At 37.1% G+C, this 19537-nt stretch overlaps 1 protein-coding gene across 5 annotated transcripts; it reads left to right on the forward strand.

The window, feature by feature from the left end:
* The first annotated feature begins 454 nt into the window (after nt 1-454).
* On the forward strand, nt 455-15355 carry LOC124416742. 5 transcript variants are annotated; one of them, XM_046898015.1, is made up of 11 exons: nt 455-658; nt 2040-2174; nt 2303-2431; nt 2525-2691; nt 3477-3693; nt 3832-6636; nt 6727-7107; nt 7986-10484; nt 10693-10813; nt 11100-11419; nt 13772-15355. In XM_046898015.1, exons 2-11 carry the CDS (start codon nt 2168-2170, stop codon nt 13828-13830), a joined length of 6705 nt encoding a protein of 2234 aa, XP_046753971.1. In that variant the 5' UTR covers nt 455-658; nt 2040-2167; the 3' UTR covers nt 13831-15355. The 5 variants fall into 5 exon arrangements, with proteins under 5 accessions (XP_046753971.1, XP_046753974.1, XP_046753972.1 ...); XM_046898018.1 differs by having other exon boundaries at nt 11145-11419; XM_046898016.1 differs by having other exon boundaries at nt 2043-2174.
* The last annotated feature ends 4182 nt before the right edge of the window (nt 15356-19537 follow it).

Consider the following 19537-nt stretch of genomic DNA (forward strand, 5'->3'; position numbering starts at 1 on the left):
GTATTCTATTGCTTATGGTTAGCAGTAAAGAAACTAAGTTATTCCAAATGTAATTAGATGATAGAGTAATGAGTAACTGAGGCTACAATACAAAGGAAAATCCACTCGCTGGTGGCAATGAAAGGTTGAGAATTTACGAGAAATTGCATGAAAACTCGATACATTCCGGTAGTTATCGGAAACCGTTAATTTCAGTCAATAGAGTATTCAATCATTTTAACAAAACAGCTATACTTCTGAGGTCCGTGCGGATAAAACTGTTGTCACAAAAAATGAAAGAACTAATTGACAATCTGCAAATTCCTCCAAAGTCGAGTTACATTATACGGAAAGAGGGAGGGAGGTTAGGTTGATGATGTTTAAATAATTCGCAAGATGGCGCGTTAGAATTACCCAGCACGCCTTGCGGGATTGATTTGCGCATGTCAGTTGGCTCCATTGCAAATGGCGGCTCCTTGTTATTGTTCATGGCGTTTTATGACTTGTCCCTTTATATTGCCGATTATGTCGAGTTTTTTCGCGATTTTTGCCGCACGCTGTGTGCATAAAGTGAAGTAAGGGCAGCGCGTTCTATTTTGTAAGAAGATAAGTGTGTTGGTGCTGTGTCTCAGTGTAATTTGAAAGCGAGAAATCCCGCACGAAGTTGGAAAGAAATGGGGTAACGTTAAGATTTTCCTGTATTCATACGGTATCAAATCGCCCTGCGCTACGCTTGTTACCACCATCTCAACTTTGCAAACTTGACAAGTTTCCCTTAAATTTTCACGGAAATCTCCCCCAAACGAATTTGTGTCCTGAAATCAGTTGAAAACCGACCATTTTCCCATATTGACGGGATATCTTGAGCATGCTTTTGAGCCCACTTCACGTCCACCTCCCCCGACGGACAAAATGGTGGTCCCCCCGATATCCAATGATCTAGGCGCCTTATTTTACCGCAAATTGCTCCGAGCCTTCATCACGAATTACAATTTCATCGCTAAAATGTATTCAAACGACCAGCCCGTTCCTTGATAAGACACGCCTATCGCCAAAATTCAACCTATAACCTATTTTCGGTTCTGTAGAAATTGAGCCCCCATACCGTGGCCCAAAAGATTTTAATTGCCGTTCGGAAATGGTAAAGGTGTCACCCGGATCATTTTATTTTCGCTTTCGCATTCAATTTAACGTAAATAAACCACTTATTTACATTTTGAACCTCCAATACAGATCACATTTAGATTGTTTGTTCGTTAATACTGGCGATATTATAACCTCCCGGTTTATATTCGCCTTACTTCGTGTTTATACACTCCGTTTCGACCGATTGTTTTCGCTTTGTGATCTAGTTTGTAATTTTTTTTCCCCCCTTCAATCCACTATTTTTATTACCCCTGTTCCGCAATTATTATTCTTATGATTATCATTGTTTCACAATAGTTTACCCCCTTTCACCAATTCATAGGTATTTAATTAATATTTATTCAATTTATTATAATTAATATGAATGTACGTGCATATAGTGATTACATTGTATTAAAATTTTCTTTCATATTGCGGATTAGTCTTAAACTTTTTGAGTTTTTCACTATATTATTTTGGATTATTATTTCGTAAGCACCTTGAGAACCCAGTTTTTTTTTTTCTCCCTCTTCTCCGGATCTCGTTTTATTTTTTATTTTGATTTGGTATTTTGTATTTTACCCTATTTTTCGCCCAAACAATGAATTCAGTTATGATATTCCAAAAATTCTCACAGATTTGAAAGCATTGACCCATACATAATAATAATAATAATAACAACTGTACAACTTGTGTTATTACGGTAAAAATGTCGAAAGCTGAATTTAGTGGAGATGTGTGTTAAATTGTAAAAAAAATCACAGCTCAGTTATAAAGTATTCATTTATATGGCTAGGTATGTGCAAAAAGTTGGTCGCGATGAAAAATATTTCATAAAATTCAATCATCGCCTCGACTTCGCTATCCATAGTAATGTTTGTCGTGCAAATGCCTGTTAATTGCTAAGGTCTTGAGAAAATATTTGTTTCATTCAGTAGGCAACGGTGTTAGAGAGACGACGTTGGGGCGGTTTGGCACAGAGACGTGGCCATTTCGGTGGACTAACAGACAGTACAGCAGTACTTTAAGAAGTCCCCAGGCTCCCCGGGTAGTTATGTGATTGATGGTTGGTAAGTAATGCCTATTTTAACGTATTATTTCTACCTCTTATATGAAAACAACAAAATGAACTTATTACCAATTAGTTTATAAAGTATCTGATTCATTCCCCTTTATTTAATATCAAATTTCCTTCAAGTCATGGCGGCAGACAGCGATGGTGATCTGATCGAGACGGTGGTTACGTGTGAGGGGGATCTCGGGGACCCAGAATTTGCACACAAATTCAAAGTTATTGTCGAGCGGCTCGAAACCCTGCTCTGTCAAGGTAAAGAAACTCTTGGAAAGCATAAATTGAATTTGAATTTGGATTAAATGATGATGAAAATTGAAATTTAACACAATTTGAAACGGTTTTTAGAAAAGGGTGAGAGCTTGCGTGTCGATAAGGTGGAGCCATGGAACTCTGTAAGGGTAACATTTTCAATTCCAAGAGAGGCTGCGCTGCGTCTAAGAGAATTGGCAGCCCAGGGTTCGGCGACTCTCACACAGCTTGGCATTCTTTCCGTTCAAGTTGAAGGAGATCAGGTAAACGTTCAAAATTTGATTTTAATCACCTCGTTCAAGTATCAACCACTCCTCTGTCTATCGATAGTAGATCGTTAAACCATGTCAAGCTACATCATGCAAGTGACGAGTTGCGTCTCAGCGAGTATATATTCAATGAATATAAATGGTCTTTGGCAAATTTCATTACTGTGAACTTATCTTCTATCAATGTGGCGTAATGGTGAGATCTTACAGAGACACTATTACCCACATTTACTAACATACAGTGTCGGACATTTCAATCGGAGCACTAAATTGAAATATAAAAAATTAACTAAAATACTGAGGAAATGAATATCATTACATTTATTAAGGTTTCGATATACTTCAACTGTTACCTAATCAAAGCACATATCGAGTAGGGGAATCTAACAGCACGATATATTTTCATCGGCACGTGTTTCGAAAACTGCAGTGTTAACCCAAAGCTTTGAGGATTGGAAAATTATAACGAATGCTAACTCGACGGTCTGTGTATAACAAAATTTTATCCTCCTTTTATTTTCGTTCGTGTTCTTTGTTTTTTTCTAAACGATCTTAATATATCGCATGATGAATATCTTATGCTATTAATGCAATTGAGGCTGCAAAGAAATGAGTTTAACGCTTCCTACGATAGTGAAAAGATACTTGACCTCGTCTCACTATACTCAATAAAAATAAAACGCCCAAAGATTGATTCTATAAATCCTAGTTTTATTTTGTAAAGAATTACACCGAATATCTGTCCCAAAACTGACAGTATGTAATTATTGAAATTCTAGGTGATATCTCTGAGGATTGCCAGTCGCTTTGGTGGAGAAGCACAAGAAATAGTTTTGCGTTCTGGATCCACTCAAGATGGGGGCTCCAAAGCTCAAGGCGAATCTGCCATCGAAGTCTCTCACACGGAAACTGATTCTTCAGCAGCTGTTGCCGGACCCAGTAATGCATCCAGTATTTCCTCAGCCTTATGCAATGTCGCACAAATAATAGCTGCTGGTAACTACCTACATACCTACTTTCTACAGTTCACAATTATGTCATCACAAGGCAGTATTTAGTCACCGCTGCTTATCACTATCAAAATTTAATTTTGTTAAAACCATACATCAAACGAGAATAAATAACGTGTTTTAGGTGCTTCGGGAGAAAAGGCTCCTCAGTTTCGATCGCCGAATGTCGTAGCTCCGACGGATTGCGATCCAATTCCACCCTTTCTCGCAAAATCAGCTCAACCAACCCCAGGGAGTAGCACCAGTGGCATTTCCGGCAGCCAATCCACGACGACATCAGGCACATCACCGAGAAATAACTACAACGGCCCGTTTCCGTTCGCTAGCATGACACATGCCGCCCAAGCTGTACACAGCCGCGAATCCCAAGCTGCCGGTGCTGTTAAAAATGCAGTGCAATTTAAGCATCATACACAACCACCGCCACCATATCCTGCACAAGATAGTCTGATAACGGTAACGTCGCTGAACACTAGTCACACGACATCCCTGCCGGTGTCAGTGGGCCAGTTGACGAATCAATACAAACAGGTCAATGCCACGGTGACGAGTTTGTCGTCGACTAATGACAGCAGTTTGTCCAACAACCCTAATGCCAGTGGTAATCAAGTTGCATTGTCGAGCCCGCTATTGGTCAATCTCTTACAAAATGACGGCAGTTCACATTCCAACAACGTGATGACCAGTCAGAAAATGCTACCTCCAGCCACTGTGGAAAGTGCAGGAAACGTGAACCGTATAAGGCCGACTAAGAAGCCGATTGCCAGGAGGAAAGATAATGTTAACTCGCCAAACGATTCACCGCCGAGTTTGGAATCGTTGAGAACAGAAGATTTACTGGGGGCGTCGAGCATTGTTCCAGACTTGACGCGGAATTCTGGACCTTCGGCGTTCGCCACTGTAAATGTTAACCAACAGACAGCGATAACTCAACAGCACTCCGGTAATGTGATTAGTACAGGACAAACCTTACCTTCGTCGCAAAATCCCCACCAAGTCTCAATGGCGAGCCAAATGCAGGCACCAGCCATACACAACCAAGTACAAATACAACAAAAGTTTCCAATCCGACAAGAACTAGCCTATCGGCCATCTCAGGTACGAATGCAAAATCAATCAATGCCGGTGAAACATTCACTGAGCAATCAACAGGTTCGAACTTCTCTCCAGCAGCGACAGCAATTACTAATCCAGCAGCAGCAGCTGATTCAAGCTCAGCAACAATTGGGACAGCAAAGTGGTAGTAACAATCAGTTAATTCAACAACAAGGCGGAGCAACTTCTCAGTCGTCTATAATGGAGCAACAGGGCAACAATTCTCAGGTGCAGCAAGCGGCTGGCAATCACCAAATCCTCCAACAACAAATGATGCACTCTGGATCAGGAATCAATACCCCTCAGCAAAGGCTGAATTACTTGGGCAACGTGCGTCAGGCGACTCCTCCACCTTATCCCAGACAACCGACGCCACAGCAACAGAACCAACAACAGCCGCAGCCTCAATCGCAGCCATCGCATTTAGGGCAGCAGAATCAGATGCTAAACGTACAGCAGCAGCTGCACCATAATCAGTTAAAAAACATGAACGTCAATACAGGTGCAACGACAGATTTTCGTTATGGTCAGAGTCAGAATATTCTTAGCAGAAACTATTCCAACGTTACGGGAAACAGTGGATCGGCTTGGAATGTTCAAAATGGCGCTGTTCCTCAAGGTGCTCAAGTCAACACCGCTCAGCGCAATGTTGTTCCAAGTCAGTCTACTGGAACACTATCACAAAATGTGCCTCGATTAAATCACGTAACTGCGCCTGCCAGCATAGCGACGGCGAATACTGCGGATGCACCGGAACCGTCTAAGGCCGAGGAAGAGCCTGAACCGGAATACACGTCGACAGGGAAAGTCAGGCAATTCTTAATAAATCCATTGACTGGGCTCTTGGAGCCGATGCCTAGCGAGAGTTCGGATTCGGAACCAGAGAGTGCGGTCGACAATCAGGACGAGTTCTTTTCTTTTCCATCACCGTCTAACGACAGATCAAATTCCATATTTTCGGACGATGATGCGGACAGTAATTTCTCCAGAAGAAACGACACCACCACAAATACAGATCAATCCGACTCTGAAACGACGGTGAAATCCACCGCCAGTGAGGGCAGTTTAAAACATAACAGAATAAAGTCTAGCAGAGAATTAGCTCACAGTCCGATGCCAGGTGAGAAAATAAAACTGCGTCTGAAACTGGAGAAATCTGAACCAGTTACACCCGCCTACAAGGTCGATGTCTCATTTGTTAACATGCCACCTGTTAGGAAAGCTGACAAATCTGTGAATAAAATATTTTCGGCCGGTATCCAAAGTTCAGGTCCAGCCGGTGATGAACCTAGAGTGCCTCCGTTACACATCTCTTTAAGAGGTCGCAACGCATCCGTAGTTCAAATCAGAAAAAAGGAAAAGAAAGCTTTGAAGGAGGGTGAATTTGAGTCTTTAACGATAAAACGACGCGGTAAACTGAAGAAAATGAAAGAATCCACAGACGGTAATAAATTGCTTCAAAAAAAGTCATCTTTAAGTATGATTATCGGTACTTCGTCCGTATCTAAATTTCCGTTATCAAATTCAACCGTCATCAACAGCACTAACCCTGTGTCGAAAATGAACAGTGCCCTTCAAACCGTCATGAATAGAGCAAACGCCTCGAAGCAAGATTCGCCGTTGGATGGCGCGAAATTACAGACAGTTATAGCAAAACCCAGTTCCAGCAAGACCAGCGACGTGGACGACATACCGCTCAACAGTAGAATACCATCACCTGTTAAGCATAAGTCAACGATTTTGAATCCGACTGCAAATTCTCAGCCGGTTTTGGCCAAAACTCAATTGGAAACTGAGGTCCAAAACCACACGAGTGAACATAAAATCGGAGGAGGTAAATATTCTGCAATAAAATTCATGCTATTTTTCAATTAATGATTTCTTTTTTAAAAAAAGCTAAAATGAAAATTGAATTTCTGTTTAGGCAAGACCAAAAGAAGAGATTCTAAGAAGAAATCGGAGACCAGCGACGGCTTATATCGTGAGCAAAATTTATTATCTGGTGGGAGGATTTTGGACAACCAGATGAAATGGCGAAAATTCGGTTATAAAGGAAATCCGGGACAACCCATAAAGAAAACTGAGGCAGCATTAACCGAAAGTTTTCCACATAAGGTTAAAAAAGTTGGAGAAGTTCGGAGAACTAGTGATAGTGACATTAACAGAACTGTAAGTGAAACAGCCAATGCCTTGAGCGTAGTGACGTCGAGACTAACTGAAATTAATGGAATCAAGAAAGACCTCGTCAGTCAAGAAAAAAGAAGACGACTGAGTTCGGTGGACGAGAAGGATCTACGTTTAGCAGGTATTATATTTCATCCACCTTATTTATATATTTCTCATTCTTAAACAGTGTACAGTTGAGTCAAATTACAATTGATTATGTGTTTTTGATCAATGACTGAACACAAACAATTGCATGTTTAAATTCTATGCTTTATCACACATGCATCGAAAACCTAATTTCCGATACCTGTAACACGTACCTAAAATGACCGTTTGGAGTGCTGTTGCATGGTCTGAATCATATGAAGCATCGTGCACCGCTATGTGTGTGCACTTTGTCGTATAGAGCACTGTGTGCGACTACGAAAAACTGTGCACTGCTACACTTGCGCACTCGAAGTAAACCGAGTAAGGCTAAGTCTGATATATAGCTGACACTGTAGCCCATTTCAGGCCCGTGTTACAGGCATCAAAACTCGTTTTCAACGCATTCATGATTGAAATATTGTATGCGATTAGTGATGAAACTGGAAAATGGTGATTTGTATGCGAACTCCGCACTTGTTTCCGGTTCACGCATGGACTCATCACCATTCTCTGGTTTTCGTCGTTTCTTCTATAAAGTACTATTCTGAGCAACTATACTGCAAATTTTCCAAATAGCCAAGTCCAATGAGTTTGAAGTTCGCGACAATTATGTAACGATACATTCTGAGGTGAAACGTTATTTTTCAATATTTGAAGAATTAGAAAATATAATAAATGCTAATAAGCAAAACAAGTCTCACCTTCTGAATACTCAACACCTTGAAAGTCATTGTAAAGTTACAAATTGTTGATTTTTCGCCAATATTTTGTTACGTCAACGTTAATGACTTCAAACGTGTGAAGTCCACGATCAAAAGCTTTTCATTCGTTATTCCATTGTGGAGTATTTAATTCTGTGTTATTTTACAGAATCTCAGAATGCGGAGACGACACAGCTCCACAGCCATAAGAGTGTTTCCGACGGTGTAACTCAAAATTCAAATCCAAAGATCAATTCGAGTTTTGACAATGAGAATTTTATCGCAAATCCTCCGAGCAGCCTTGAAAGTAACCTTGAAAGTAAACCTCCAGCTCCCTGTGCAGTTGACGTTTCATCTAAAAATCCACAAGAAAGGTTACCGGATCAGATTGCTAAAATTAAAACTGAGACGGAGAGACTAGGTGCTAAAATGAATTCGACCGCTGTGAATAAGACTCACAACATCGTTGCTAAGGTGAAAAATCACGTATCCGCGAAGAACGAAGTTAACCCGAACTTGAATAGGCATAAGGTGGAACAAACGCATAAAAAGATTGTTCAGAATCACGTAATAAAATCACAGTCCGAAAGACCAGGGACAGTGACCAAGTTAGAAAACATGCAACGGATCAGTCTGTTGAAGAACTCACAGAATACGCCTGTCAGCAACACCGAACAGCCGAATAGAGTTCAAAATATTGATTTATCCGTTAAGCCGATATTGCCGATAGGTGATATTAACGTGACGGAGGCAAAAGTCAAGCAGAAATTGCTCGAAAATACGGTGCCTGTTGGACTGGGAGTCGATGCAAGTGCGGAAAGAGTTGGCAATGGCGGTGGAGGTGAGGATTCTGGTATAGAATCGATGGACGCGCTGTCGGAAAAATCACCCAACCAAGGAGAATCCCCGTTGCACAGACCAACAACCGAGTCCATACCTCAATCTACAAATAAAAACGCGATTCAGGGTGAAACCCCAATGCAGACAACCAATAAGAACGTGCCTTCCTCGACTAGCGATAGTAATATGTGTTCAAACTCGGAAATTCTGAAAACTGGTGATCCGAAAAGACTAAGTCCCGTGTCAGTTGCTAGTTATCTAGAAAATCGTTTGAAACATGACACAGCTGGAAACTCAAGTGAGCGTAGTGTTATTAATGTGTCTAGTGAAAAAGCAGCGTTTGCAAAGTCGCAGGACAATGACAAAGCAGCGTCTGCCGCAAGTGCAGAAGTTACGGACAATGGTAAAAATATTGCAAGTCCATTGGTCACGGCCTCGACTACCGTTGCGCCAAGTTCCGTGCTGACTCAATCGAGCTGTGACAAACTTTTACAGTGTACAAATACAGAGATCAAAGATGTTTCACTTACGGATAGTTTTGCAGTGAAACCACTTAAATTAGATACTTCTGTTAATCTGAATAACCAAAATGAACTAAACAAAGTAGATGTTAGTCATGAACAATCAAACGTTGTCCAACAGTCGCCCAATAAGGACTTAAAGACTTCGTTGGATGACAGTTGTGCAAATATTTTAAGCGACAGTCCTATCGGACAAAATAACAACAATGGCGTGCCTGTAATACAAAATCATGTTGCGTATAGTAAAGTTAAAAACGATAAAATCGAACCGACGTTAATTCAAGCTAATCTAAAGCCAGAAAATACATGCTCAAACATACAAACTCTTACACCGGATATTAAAACTGAACCAAATTTAGATGTAAAGTTGCACGACACCAGGCAAGTTGAATTGCCCAATAATTCAGCTCATCCTTTGAATTCAACCCTTGGCAATAAAGTCGAAACAGATAAGAATCAGATGTCCAATGTACAAACTCAGCAACTCGTGGTTAAAGAATCGTCACCGGTTTGTTTACACAAGGTGAACGACGAGTTGGTTAAAAAAATTGTCAGTGACGTTGTGACGGAAACAAATGTTGGCATCGAATCACCGTCAGCGGATGATCCTCAGCCGATTAGAATTACTCCGCCTCTATATACGTACTCCAATCCAGTAGTTTTGCAACGAGACGAAACCCCCAGCCCAGCGGCGCATAACCAAGAGGTGGAGACCAGCGAAGTAGATCATGCCAAGCGGAAACGTAGAAGAAAACAGGAACTGGAAGGTCGACAAGATGTGATATGCATAGAAGATAACGAAGATTCACATTTTCTCGATCGATTAAACTCAAATAATTCGAACGATTATGTTAAGCCAAAATCGCTGTTGGAACAGCTCCTGATAGAGATTCCTGCAGAAAATACTGAAAAAAGATCACTGAGAACGAGATCGCAGAAACTGAACAGTCCTGACATTGTTAAAACGCCGAAAAGTAGTCCACATGGCCAGAATAAAATAGAAGAACGCCGTAGCATATCGCCCTATGCTAAGGCAAGTCCAAAGATGGGTGCGTCGAAGTTATCGCCTAATGTGTCAACGGCCAAAATTGGTAAGAGAAAAAGACAAGAAAGCGAAAGTTCTGTTGCGTCAAGTACAGCGGATGATCCTCAACCCAGACCAGGGAAACGAAAATGTTCGGAAAATGCTGCGGAATTAATCAAAGCTTATATGGGGGTTGAAGAATGTGGATCTAATAAGAAACAAGTAACTACAAAGGAGGAGCAGAGTAAAAAAGTCTTCAACGTACTGCCAAAAGCAAAAAAAGGTGGGTTTTGAGAGCTAATTGTTAGATTCGTACACTTATCCAGCCATCTACTCGTTTAATTAATTTTACACACCTTAATTTGTCTATGTTATATATTCATTCATCCATTCATTTCTTTATTATTCCTGCTCCAGTATTTTTTTCAAGATCTCGGCACCTTATTTTTTACCTCCTACATTTATAATAATACCAATTTCAACACTTTTAGGACCAATTTTAGTAGATGTGGATTCCTCAGATGACGAACCGCTGATTGAAATAGCGGAAAAAGCAAGAATGCGAATGTCGGATGAGGCACCTGCAGCATCTCCAAAGCCTAGAGATCCCAAGTAAATATTGAACATTAATACCAAGTTATCGCTTCACGAACTTTCGCTCTGCGGAGAGCTAATGAAAACAATAAAGTGAGGTTTCTCATATTGGCATATTATACATTAAACAGTGCCATGTAACGGTCTCATCATACCCGACTTTACCATTGTTGCTTCCATAGAGTTTTCAGTTCTGAATTTTATTTAAAATTTTTCCAATTCACACCCTGATTATTGTAACAGAACAGATGGAAAGCCCTTAATTGTAAATACCATCACGGTGATGTAACAATTTTTGTTGCAGAATGAATGCAAGTGGTCCAGTGACGGGAGGTCAAATTATTTCTAGCAATACATCAAACACATCAAATGCTACTAACCGAGTGCAAAGAGAAAGCCGACTATTGACTACCAAACAGCCACCTAGCGGAGCGTCTGTATCGACCGGAAAGGAAAGACTTCGAGGAACATCCGTATCCAGCAATGAATCCATTGGCGAGATCCCGACACGCAGGTCGGTGAGGCAAAACACCGCATCGCCGTTGGCGACTCCTGCTGGTAACACTCGAGGGGCTTCCAGATCCGTGGATGACGTTAACAGAAGAAAGACGCGTAGTGGAGCTGGTGAGTAAGAAACTTATTCAAGTCTTCGTCAAAAAGAGAGAAAAAGAAAGGAATAGCAATGAATTATACAGGATATAGTCATGTAAGATAACAAAGAGACTTAAATTTGCCCACTATGTCAAACGTTATGGCTTGATCAGTCTGCATATGAAAGGAACGTATTTGAAACGTAGCATTTCCAAAGCTTGCACAGAATTTTTATGGATATAGTGATTAGCCTTTACCTTAAATTTTCAATTGGAATGTTGATACGTACATTTGGTACAGGCTCTTGAAATAATTATGCCGTATTTTTTCTTCTTTTGTTAAAAGTAAAAATTGCAAACGTTATAAGCAGTTGAATTTCAGTGTTTTTTCTACATATAGTTATATCTTATGATGAAATCACAACTCTATTGTTGTCAATTCATCGTATAAGATGTAATTTTTGTGCAATTGAAATAAGAAAAAATATGACCTAATTATATTCTCATGAACTGTTCGAATCCACAATAAAGAAAACATAGAAAAAAACAAACAAACTGGATTTGGCCCAATAATTTTTACTACAGAGACATACAAGGACTTGTGATGATCTTTGTTTTACTAATTCTGATACATTGAAATATCTAGAGATGTGATTTGTTACAAACGATATGCCGTAGGTTACTTTCATATCTAGGGTTATTTTCTTTTACAAATACGTTTATAAGCGCTCAGTAGAACCCAAGAGAATAGCAAAATATAAGTCAGTACAACAAGTATAATGGAATCGAATATATATTATCAACAAGAGGAGGCACATTTTTCTTTGCGAACCTATTACGAATATTTTATGACCATCAGATAAGATGTATTGAACAAGCAATCACATCCAAATAAGCGGTATATGAAACTTGAACCGAGAAATTTAATTCGAGTCCAACAAATTTTTATCCTAGTTCCAAATATCGTTAAAATTTTCTGCAATCATGACTTTTTTCATCACAATTTTTCCTCCTCCCTCTGGTAATGTTCTGTTAAAATATCTGTAATGTTGCTTTTTTGATCCAAAATTTGCTTGATCCGTTAGTATTATACTATTAGCATGCAGCTTAAGGGAACACGTCAGTGAAAATCTATCATGATTTGATTAATCTGAAGTTAATATCATAATAAAGCTTCATTAAACAAGTGGTCTTTACCCAGTTTCAATAAATTATGTTCCACATATAACGAGACATTATTTAAAATAACATCGAATAGTGATATTTGTGGAAAAACTCCATGTAGTACAATTTTAGAAATGAAAATTTGTAAAAAGTCCATAGATATTGGACGAGCACAGGAAACAAATATTGCTATGAAAATTGACATTCGACAAGTTTTCACATAATTATATCAATAAGTTACATTAAACCATTAATTTTAATTCACAGAAACTAGTATCCAACTTTTTTTAAAACATGGAGATTTAAAAAACACTACTTTTTAGAGTTATTCTAAATAATATCTGGACTCATATGGAACGGAATTGATTAAAACTGTATGAAAGCACTTGTTTTATGAAGCTTTATTTCGAGTTTCAAGAAATTTATATGTAACTTAAGACTAAAAAGAACAGCTGTACTTTCTTGTTCTTTGAAAACAGGATGAAAATTCATTGTTTTAATTATTAAAATTACGTGTGAATCATTGGTTTGGATTAATTGATGTTTAAAACAATGTAGGAATCTATATACAAGAGTTCAAAAGAAAACTGATTTTTATTAATTTTTTTCTTAATTCTTAGACGGTAGATCCATAAATAATTTCAAGGATGTATGATATATTTTTTTACAACATTTAAAAATTTCAAGCCTTAAAGTTGAAATTTTTGGTTACCATTAGATTCGCGTGAACCTTTTTACATTTTAAGGAAATCAAAAAGTTATTGAGTATCACTGATGTGTACCCTTAATAAGGCAGTAAAAAAATGGGATCGTGATTCAATGCATCTCATGCTGAGCGTATATGACAAAGATTATTTCATATGGATTTCGAATTTTATTAAGAATTACTTAGGAAAATATGAGAATGAACGACGTTTGTAACGGAAAGTGTAATTACCTTGTGTAATGCAATACAAGTGCACAGGAAGAGTGCTGGATGTAATAAAATATTATTCTTTTTGTACTATTATTGAAGGTATTAATGATGTTATATCAGAAGTAGCCTACAGAGTATCTCAATATTCAGAGTCTCTTTTCCAATCGTGTACCATCTGTGTTACAAAACGCAATCAATTTACCAAGCGTCTGCAATTTCCTCACTATCCAGTGCGCTTACTTGTATCCAGACTCTTAGGTTCTACTGTAATGCCAGACACCTTCTATAGCACGAGTGGTGTTTTAGTGACAGTCGAGAAGGCGGAGCAGGGGAAAAGGCGACGAATATCGCGAGAGACCAAATGACCTTCGGGGAGCGACCTTGACAGCGATTAGCTACCGTCGCTAGTCAGGGCTCGTCTGTCTATTTGTCTGTCTGTTAACAATGTTAGTTCAATTGCTGTGTGGCTGGACCCCACCTGGTGACTATGTAGCATCAATAATAACGCACAATGTCAATACAGTGTTGCCCGAGTGTACAGTAACTGGACTAGTGTTGGATGGCGAGTAGTAACGCAGATTTCACCCTTTTCCTCCTCAATACCTGGATAATAAGTGAGCGTCTCCTTCTTTCCATAGCTTATTTGTCAAGGGAACAAAATTGTTAGACCATTTGTTCCGAATAGTGGATTACGCGGCACCGTAATCATTTCAGCCTACTTCAGATAGACTTTCTTCTTAAATTTTAATTACAATTTTCCTTCTTTTCGGTCTTACATCAAGTCGATGTATCAATGTCGGTTCTATTTCAAAACTCAATGAATTCTATTCCGCTAATCCTTCAGCGGCTTTGCCGCCAATGTAAAATTTCAGAATAGATATTCTCCTGAGATTCTATCTAAAATGCTTCACCAAAGTGTGAAATAATTGTATTTAGGAAACTATATAAAGTCGATTCAACTTCACATGACTTTGTGACATGAAATAATATCTTGGAAAAAGAAAATCGTTGTGTAAAAAACTTTTGTCCAGTGAAACTAGTTATCTTACTATAGAACTCTATTCTGCCTTGTATTATACGCTATCCAGCACTCTTCCATTTGCCTCACCATTCGGTAGTACTATTTAGTAATTTAGATTAACTCCGACTTATTGTATGCTATTCGATTTCGCCAGTGATTACATCACACGGAAGAATCCTAACAATGCCTAGTCTACGTGGGTTCTATCTCTTTGAATCTTAAATGATATTGCCTCTTGTAAAGACGTCTCGAGTACCAGAGTGGCGCAAAAACATTCAGACATGTACCAATAATTCGCTAGCCCCGATCTCTTGTTTTAAATTTCAAAGGATATCACACTCAAAATTGAAAATGTACGGTAAAAAATTTTCTACTATATTGCCCAGGTATCCAAGGCATCTGTTTTGCTCATTTTAGTATTCGTCTAACACAATTTCCGAACGTAACGCTCCATGATGAATATGAATATGAATTTGAAACTGTCATTACTGCCGTAACATGGTGAATCAACTGTACACTTGTGACAAAATAATTATTTCTATTTTGGTTTAGGTGATGATTGTTTAGGTATCCTTTGCCAGCAGACTGTGTTTATAGTTGTCTAATCAATAAGGATTTCTTGTTAATTTATTTTGTTATTGTTCATACTATATTATTAAATATATTACTATCGTAACGGTTACAGTTGTAAAAATCTAGAAACATATATACGTGTATATACCATTCTTTTCATATTTTTTTTTTTTTTTCTACTTTCTTTTTCTCACCCAGTTACTGGCATCCAGCATCTATTTTCTATGTAATCAACATATACGACAAAGATTCTGAGATATTGGCCATATCTTTGATTATAGCATGTAAATAAAATAATTGTTACACCGGGCACTGATACCGTTATATTTAATAAAATTTCCTTCTATTTGACAAAAGAGAAAAAAGATAAAGAAAACCGCAATAACTCTTTTGAGTTCCTCGTGGTAAGAGAGTTAACAATTACAATCATTGAATTGAAATATTTTTCTATCGATAATGTATTTCTACTAAATATGGATGCTTATTTTTGTTTTTGAACCCTATAAATGTAGTCTGTTGGTGGTAATGCTGCCTCGAATTAGTACTTCGTGCAGGACTGGGTTATAGGAAAAATTAACAAAGGATTTATTTTATTTATAAAAAGTAAGAGGAACACTGGGATATATGATTAATGATTCATGCATAAATATACGGAAATGATGATAATAATAATAAAAAAAATTATTAATACAGTGTTAATTTGATAGGTAATATATGAATGAATATATTTTGTAAATAATTTCTTGTATAGACACTCGTGCATCTCCCTTTGTAAATATAGAAACTGTTAAATTTTTATTAAATTAGTAATTAAATAATAAATATCATTGCAACTCCACTGTCACTACTATTAGCTGTTTAAAAAAAAAATTGAATGAAAATGAAAAAAAAAAAAAAATATGTAAGTACATGTTTTAAATAATTTCTCTTTGACATTATCACACATGATATAGGTATGAGAACTACTAGAATATTGTTTTTTTTCGCAAGAAATACATCTAGTTTTATAACATGTAAATGTAAATTAAATCTTTTAAACTATATGAAATTGATGATAATGCAGCCTTGTGTAGCTATCTGTCTTTCTTATGATGATTAAGAATAAATTAGTTTACAATTTAACTATCGAGATTATTAATGGTAATTGCAAAACCCTACCATTATTTTTTTAATATTATCTTAAACCGTTATAAATTTACCTTCATATTGCGTCTTGACTCCTCATTTTTCGCTTCGAAACATTCGTTGATTTATTATTATAGGTCCTTCCGTTTAATATTATTGTTGTGAGATTTCATTTAATGCATTGAGTTTCGGATGTCCTTGGTCTCGTGACAGGATGAGGCAATTGTAATCAATACAAGTATCCGCATGAAACTAATCATTTTGCACCTTTTGTACAAAATGTTTGTAAGTACGTCATAAGTTGGAAGTAGAAAACTAACGAGGCAAGCAAAAGCAAGCTTCCGTCAAAAATGTATCATTGTGTAAAAAAAAAATTCATCCAAGATCCTTCATTTTACATGAAAAGTCTCTACTAAAGCATTTTCAATTTACTTTCCATGGAAGTTTTCGGTCTGTCTAAGGAATTTGCAAATCAGAAATCAATTAATGGGCATCACGTGTGTATAGGGACTATTCAGTTTTCTGGATAAAAAAATTTCCCCTGTACATAATTATTGTTGCTGTTATAAGTTCTCATGTTCTTATAATAATTATTTAGCTTAAAATTCGCGTATTGAAGTAGGAACTGCTTCAATCGCCTATGACCTATTGTATATAGTAGAATATTTCCCTTTTACTTTAATAAAAATCAGGAACGAAGTGTACATAGCTTGGATACAAATGAATATAAGAAATAATTTTAATTTGATCCGTAACGTATGTTAGGATGGGATAAAGTGTAATGTAAAATGTAGCTAAATAAAATATGAATTTAAAAATTATTGCAGATAAATGAAAATTGTAATTTCGATGTAAAATATTTCCATTGACAGTAGATAGCTAGACTAGGTATTATTATGTTACAATTTTATTATTGCATATAACATTTATATAACTGTATAGATTATAAACGAGGCAAGCTTCACGTGTACATATTTTCAAATATCCTTGTAGTTAAGTGAATTTTAAGGACACTCATATTATTACAAGACTACTAAGGAAGTTCCTAAATATATTTACCCTAATAATTTTTCATGGTGACCAACTTGCTTCATAATCAACTAGAATTGTACATTGTGCACAAGTGGTTAATTGAAATATCTAGCAGAGAAAATCTGAAACTTGTTACATGTCAGTCTTCTATGATTCATTCGCGTGTTATATCTAAGGAATAACACATAATTACTACAAAATGGAATATTGTAAAAATCTCAGTTGGTTGATAACTAAATTCATATTTTAACATCTAATTCGGAATTTTACTGTAGTAGTTTGAACGCATGAAATTTTTGGAAAAAAGAACATTTCTTTTTCCATTATCTGGTCATCTTGCAGAATTAATGGTGTGCGTATACACGTATTTGGTGACTTCTTTAGAAGGCTTAATTTTGCAAGCAAAGCTATAAATATTATACATTGCGTGCCGCGGGTTTTTCAAAATTGTTAAACAAAACTGTTAAATAATCTTGAAACGCGCCTTATAGCATAAAAAAATTTGTATTTTGAGTATTTGATTAAACGATACAAATAGGAATAAAGATAAATGATTGATAATAACCCAAGTGGATACATAAACGAAAAATAAAATATTAGATACGATATTATATTTGTAGAAATGAACGATCACGTGGAAGAAATCGCGCTATAAATATGAGAAAAAAAAAACATATTACAATTATATTACTATCTATTATTACACAAAGTAAATACACAATATAGTAATTTGCTAATTGTACCTTTTAATAATTATTATTGTAGACACATTGATGAAAAAAATTTTTTTCTTGTTATTAATTATTAATTACCTTAGACTTAGCAGAAAAATGAATAATGTGTTATGAAAAAAAACTTTTGTTTTGCATTACACATCCCACAATGCTTCATATGTTTAATGCAACAACAAAATAGTTGTATCGTACAGACTACAAAGTAATGCATACATCTATTTGGTATTTTGTTGAGCTCTCGATCACTCATTTCGAAATTATTACTAGTCCCTGTCGAAATTTTTAAAACTAGTTCCACAATCCAAAATCACACACAATTTATGTTGAATTTTTTAGATTTAAAAATGAAACTCAAACTTTCAACCAGCGCATACTAAAATCATATCCCATTTACATAATCAATATTTAATGCATCGAACGGCGATATTATGAGGTTCGAATATGTCACAAAGAGTTGCGCGCAGTTGACTTCATTTGTCAGTTCCGTTAGATCCGACCAATGATATCACAAGTCGAGACAGACTTCTTGTTTAAAAGGGCTCCAGTCACCTGAAAATTTCCTCATCGAATCGTGCCATATTTACGGAAAGTTAACTAATGGCATAGGTTTTCTCAGATTACGTGTGTGCTTTCATAATTCTCTATATCCCGGTCGGAAATGAAATTGAAATGGAAAAGAAATCGTAGAAGCAGTAAACCTTCAACAAGTCAGTAGTTCCATCGACCATGTTTGATGTGACATTATTTTATTTATTCATCATTATTCATAATAAATATTATCAGCGTTTTACGTTAACAATGACTGAGGTAGCAGTGTACACTTTCATTCAAGCTACTTTTTAAAAATTTTCCCAGTCAGATTCGTACCCTCACTCTCGCATGATTTGACAAGAAAATTTTCCCGCTTCTGACGTCACGAAATATATATATATAACACATCGGGCCAGTGAGGCTTTTTTATTCAATAAATTATGTTCCGAAATTAGCTCCTAGTGATAATCACCAGTTTTTATCTCTCTTGCACCCCTAAGTTCGTGACTAGCTCTGTCTCTATCCTAGGGAGTTTTTAGCGCTGCCAGCTAGCTTCTGAGGGTGCATTCCGAAACTAGCTGACAGCGCTGAAAACTCCCTAGGACAGAGACAGAGCTAGTCACAAACTCGGCAGCGCAAAAGAAATAAGAGATTGTCGATAGCACTGGGAGCTAATTTCGGAATGTAGCCTGATATAGCTGAATTTTGCCACTCATGAATTACTGATGGGGAACTCTCTTGTAGCACATTTTGCAGTGGTTTTACATAATCACATAATATTCCCATATAACGTTTTTCACTGGCTGCACTTGACGCGCACTGAGTGAGAATTTGGCTGGGATTCCGCTTTTACTATAGGTTAAGAATTGGGAAAATTACTGTATGTTTGAAGGACCTCTTTTACCTGGGGAATTTTCGATGCTCTCTCTCTCTCTCACTTAGGGAATTTCCAGTGAAGAATAAAGCTGCATTTTCATGTGCAGCAAACAGCCATAGACTGGCACCTTATACATGGTCTTCACTCGTCCACAAACGCTGTAGTGCTTATGACATCAC

Source organism: Diprion similis, chromosome 3 (genome assembly GCF_021155765.1).
Source record: "Diprion similis isolate iyDipSimi1 chromosome 3, iyDipSimi1.1, whole genome shotgun sequence".
Lineage (NCBI taxonomy): Eukaryota > Metazoa > Arthropoda > Insecta > Hymenoptera > Diprionidae > Diprion > Diprion similis.

Excerpts from the sequence above, each read along its gene's own strand:
- LOC124416742 (XM_046898015.1), top strand. Across the intron at positions 2,692-3,476 it reads TTCAAGTTGAAGGAGATCAG|GTGATATCTCTGAGGATTGC; the intron begins GTAAACGTTCAA and ends TTGAAATTCTAG. Across the intron at positions 10,814-11,099 it reads CCAAAGCCTAGAGATCCCAA|AATGAATGCAAGTGGTCCAG; the intron begins GTAAATATTGAA and ends TTTTTGTTGCAG.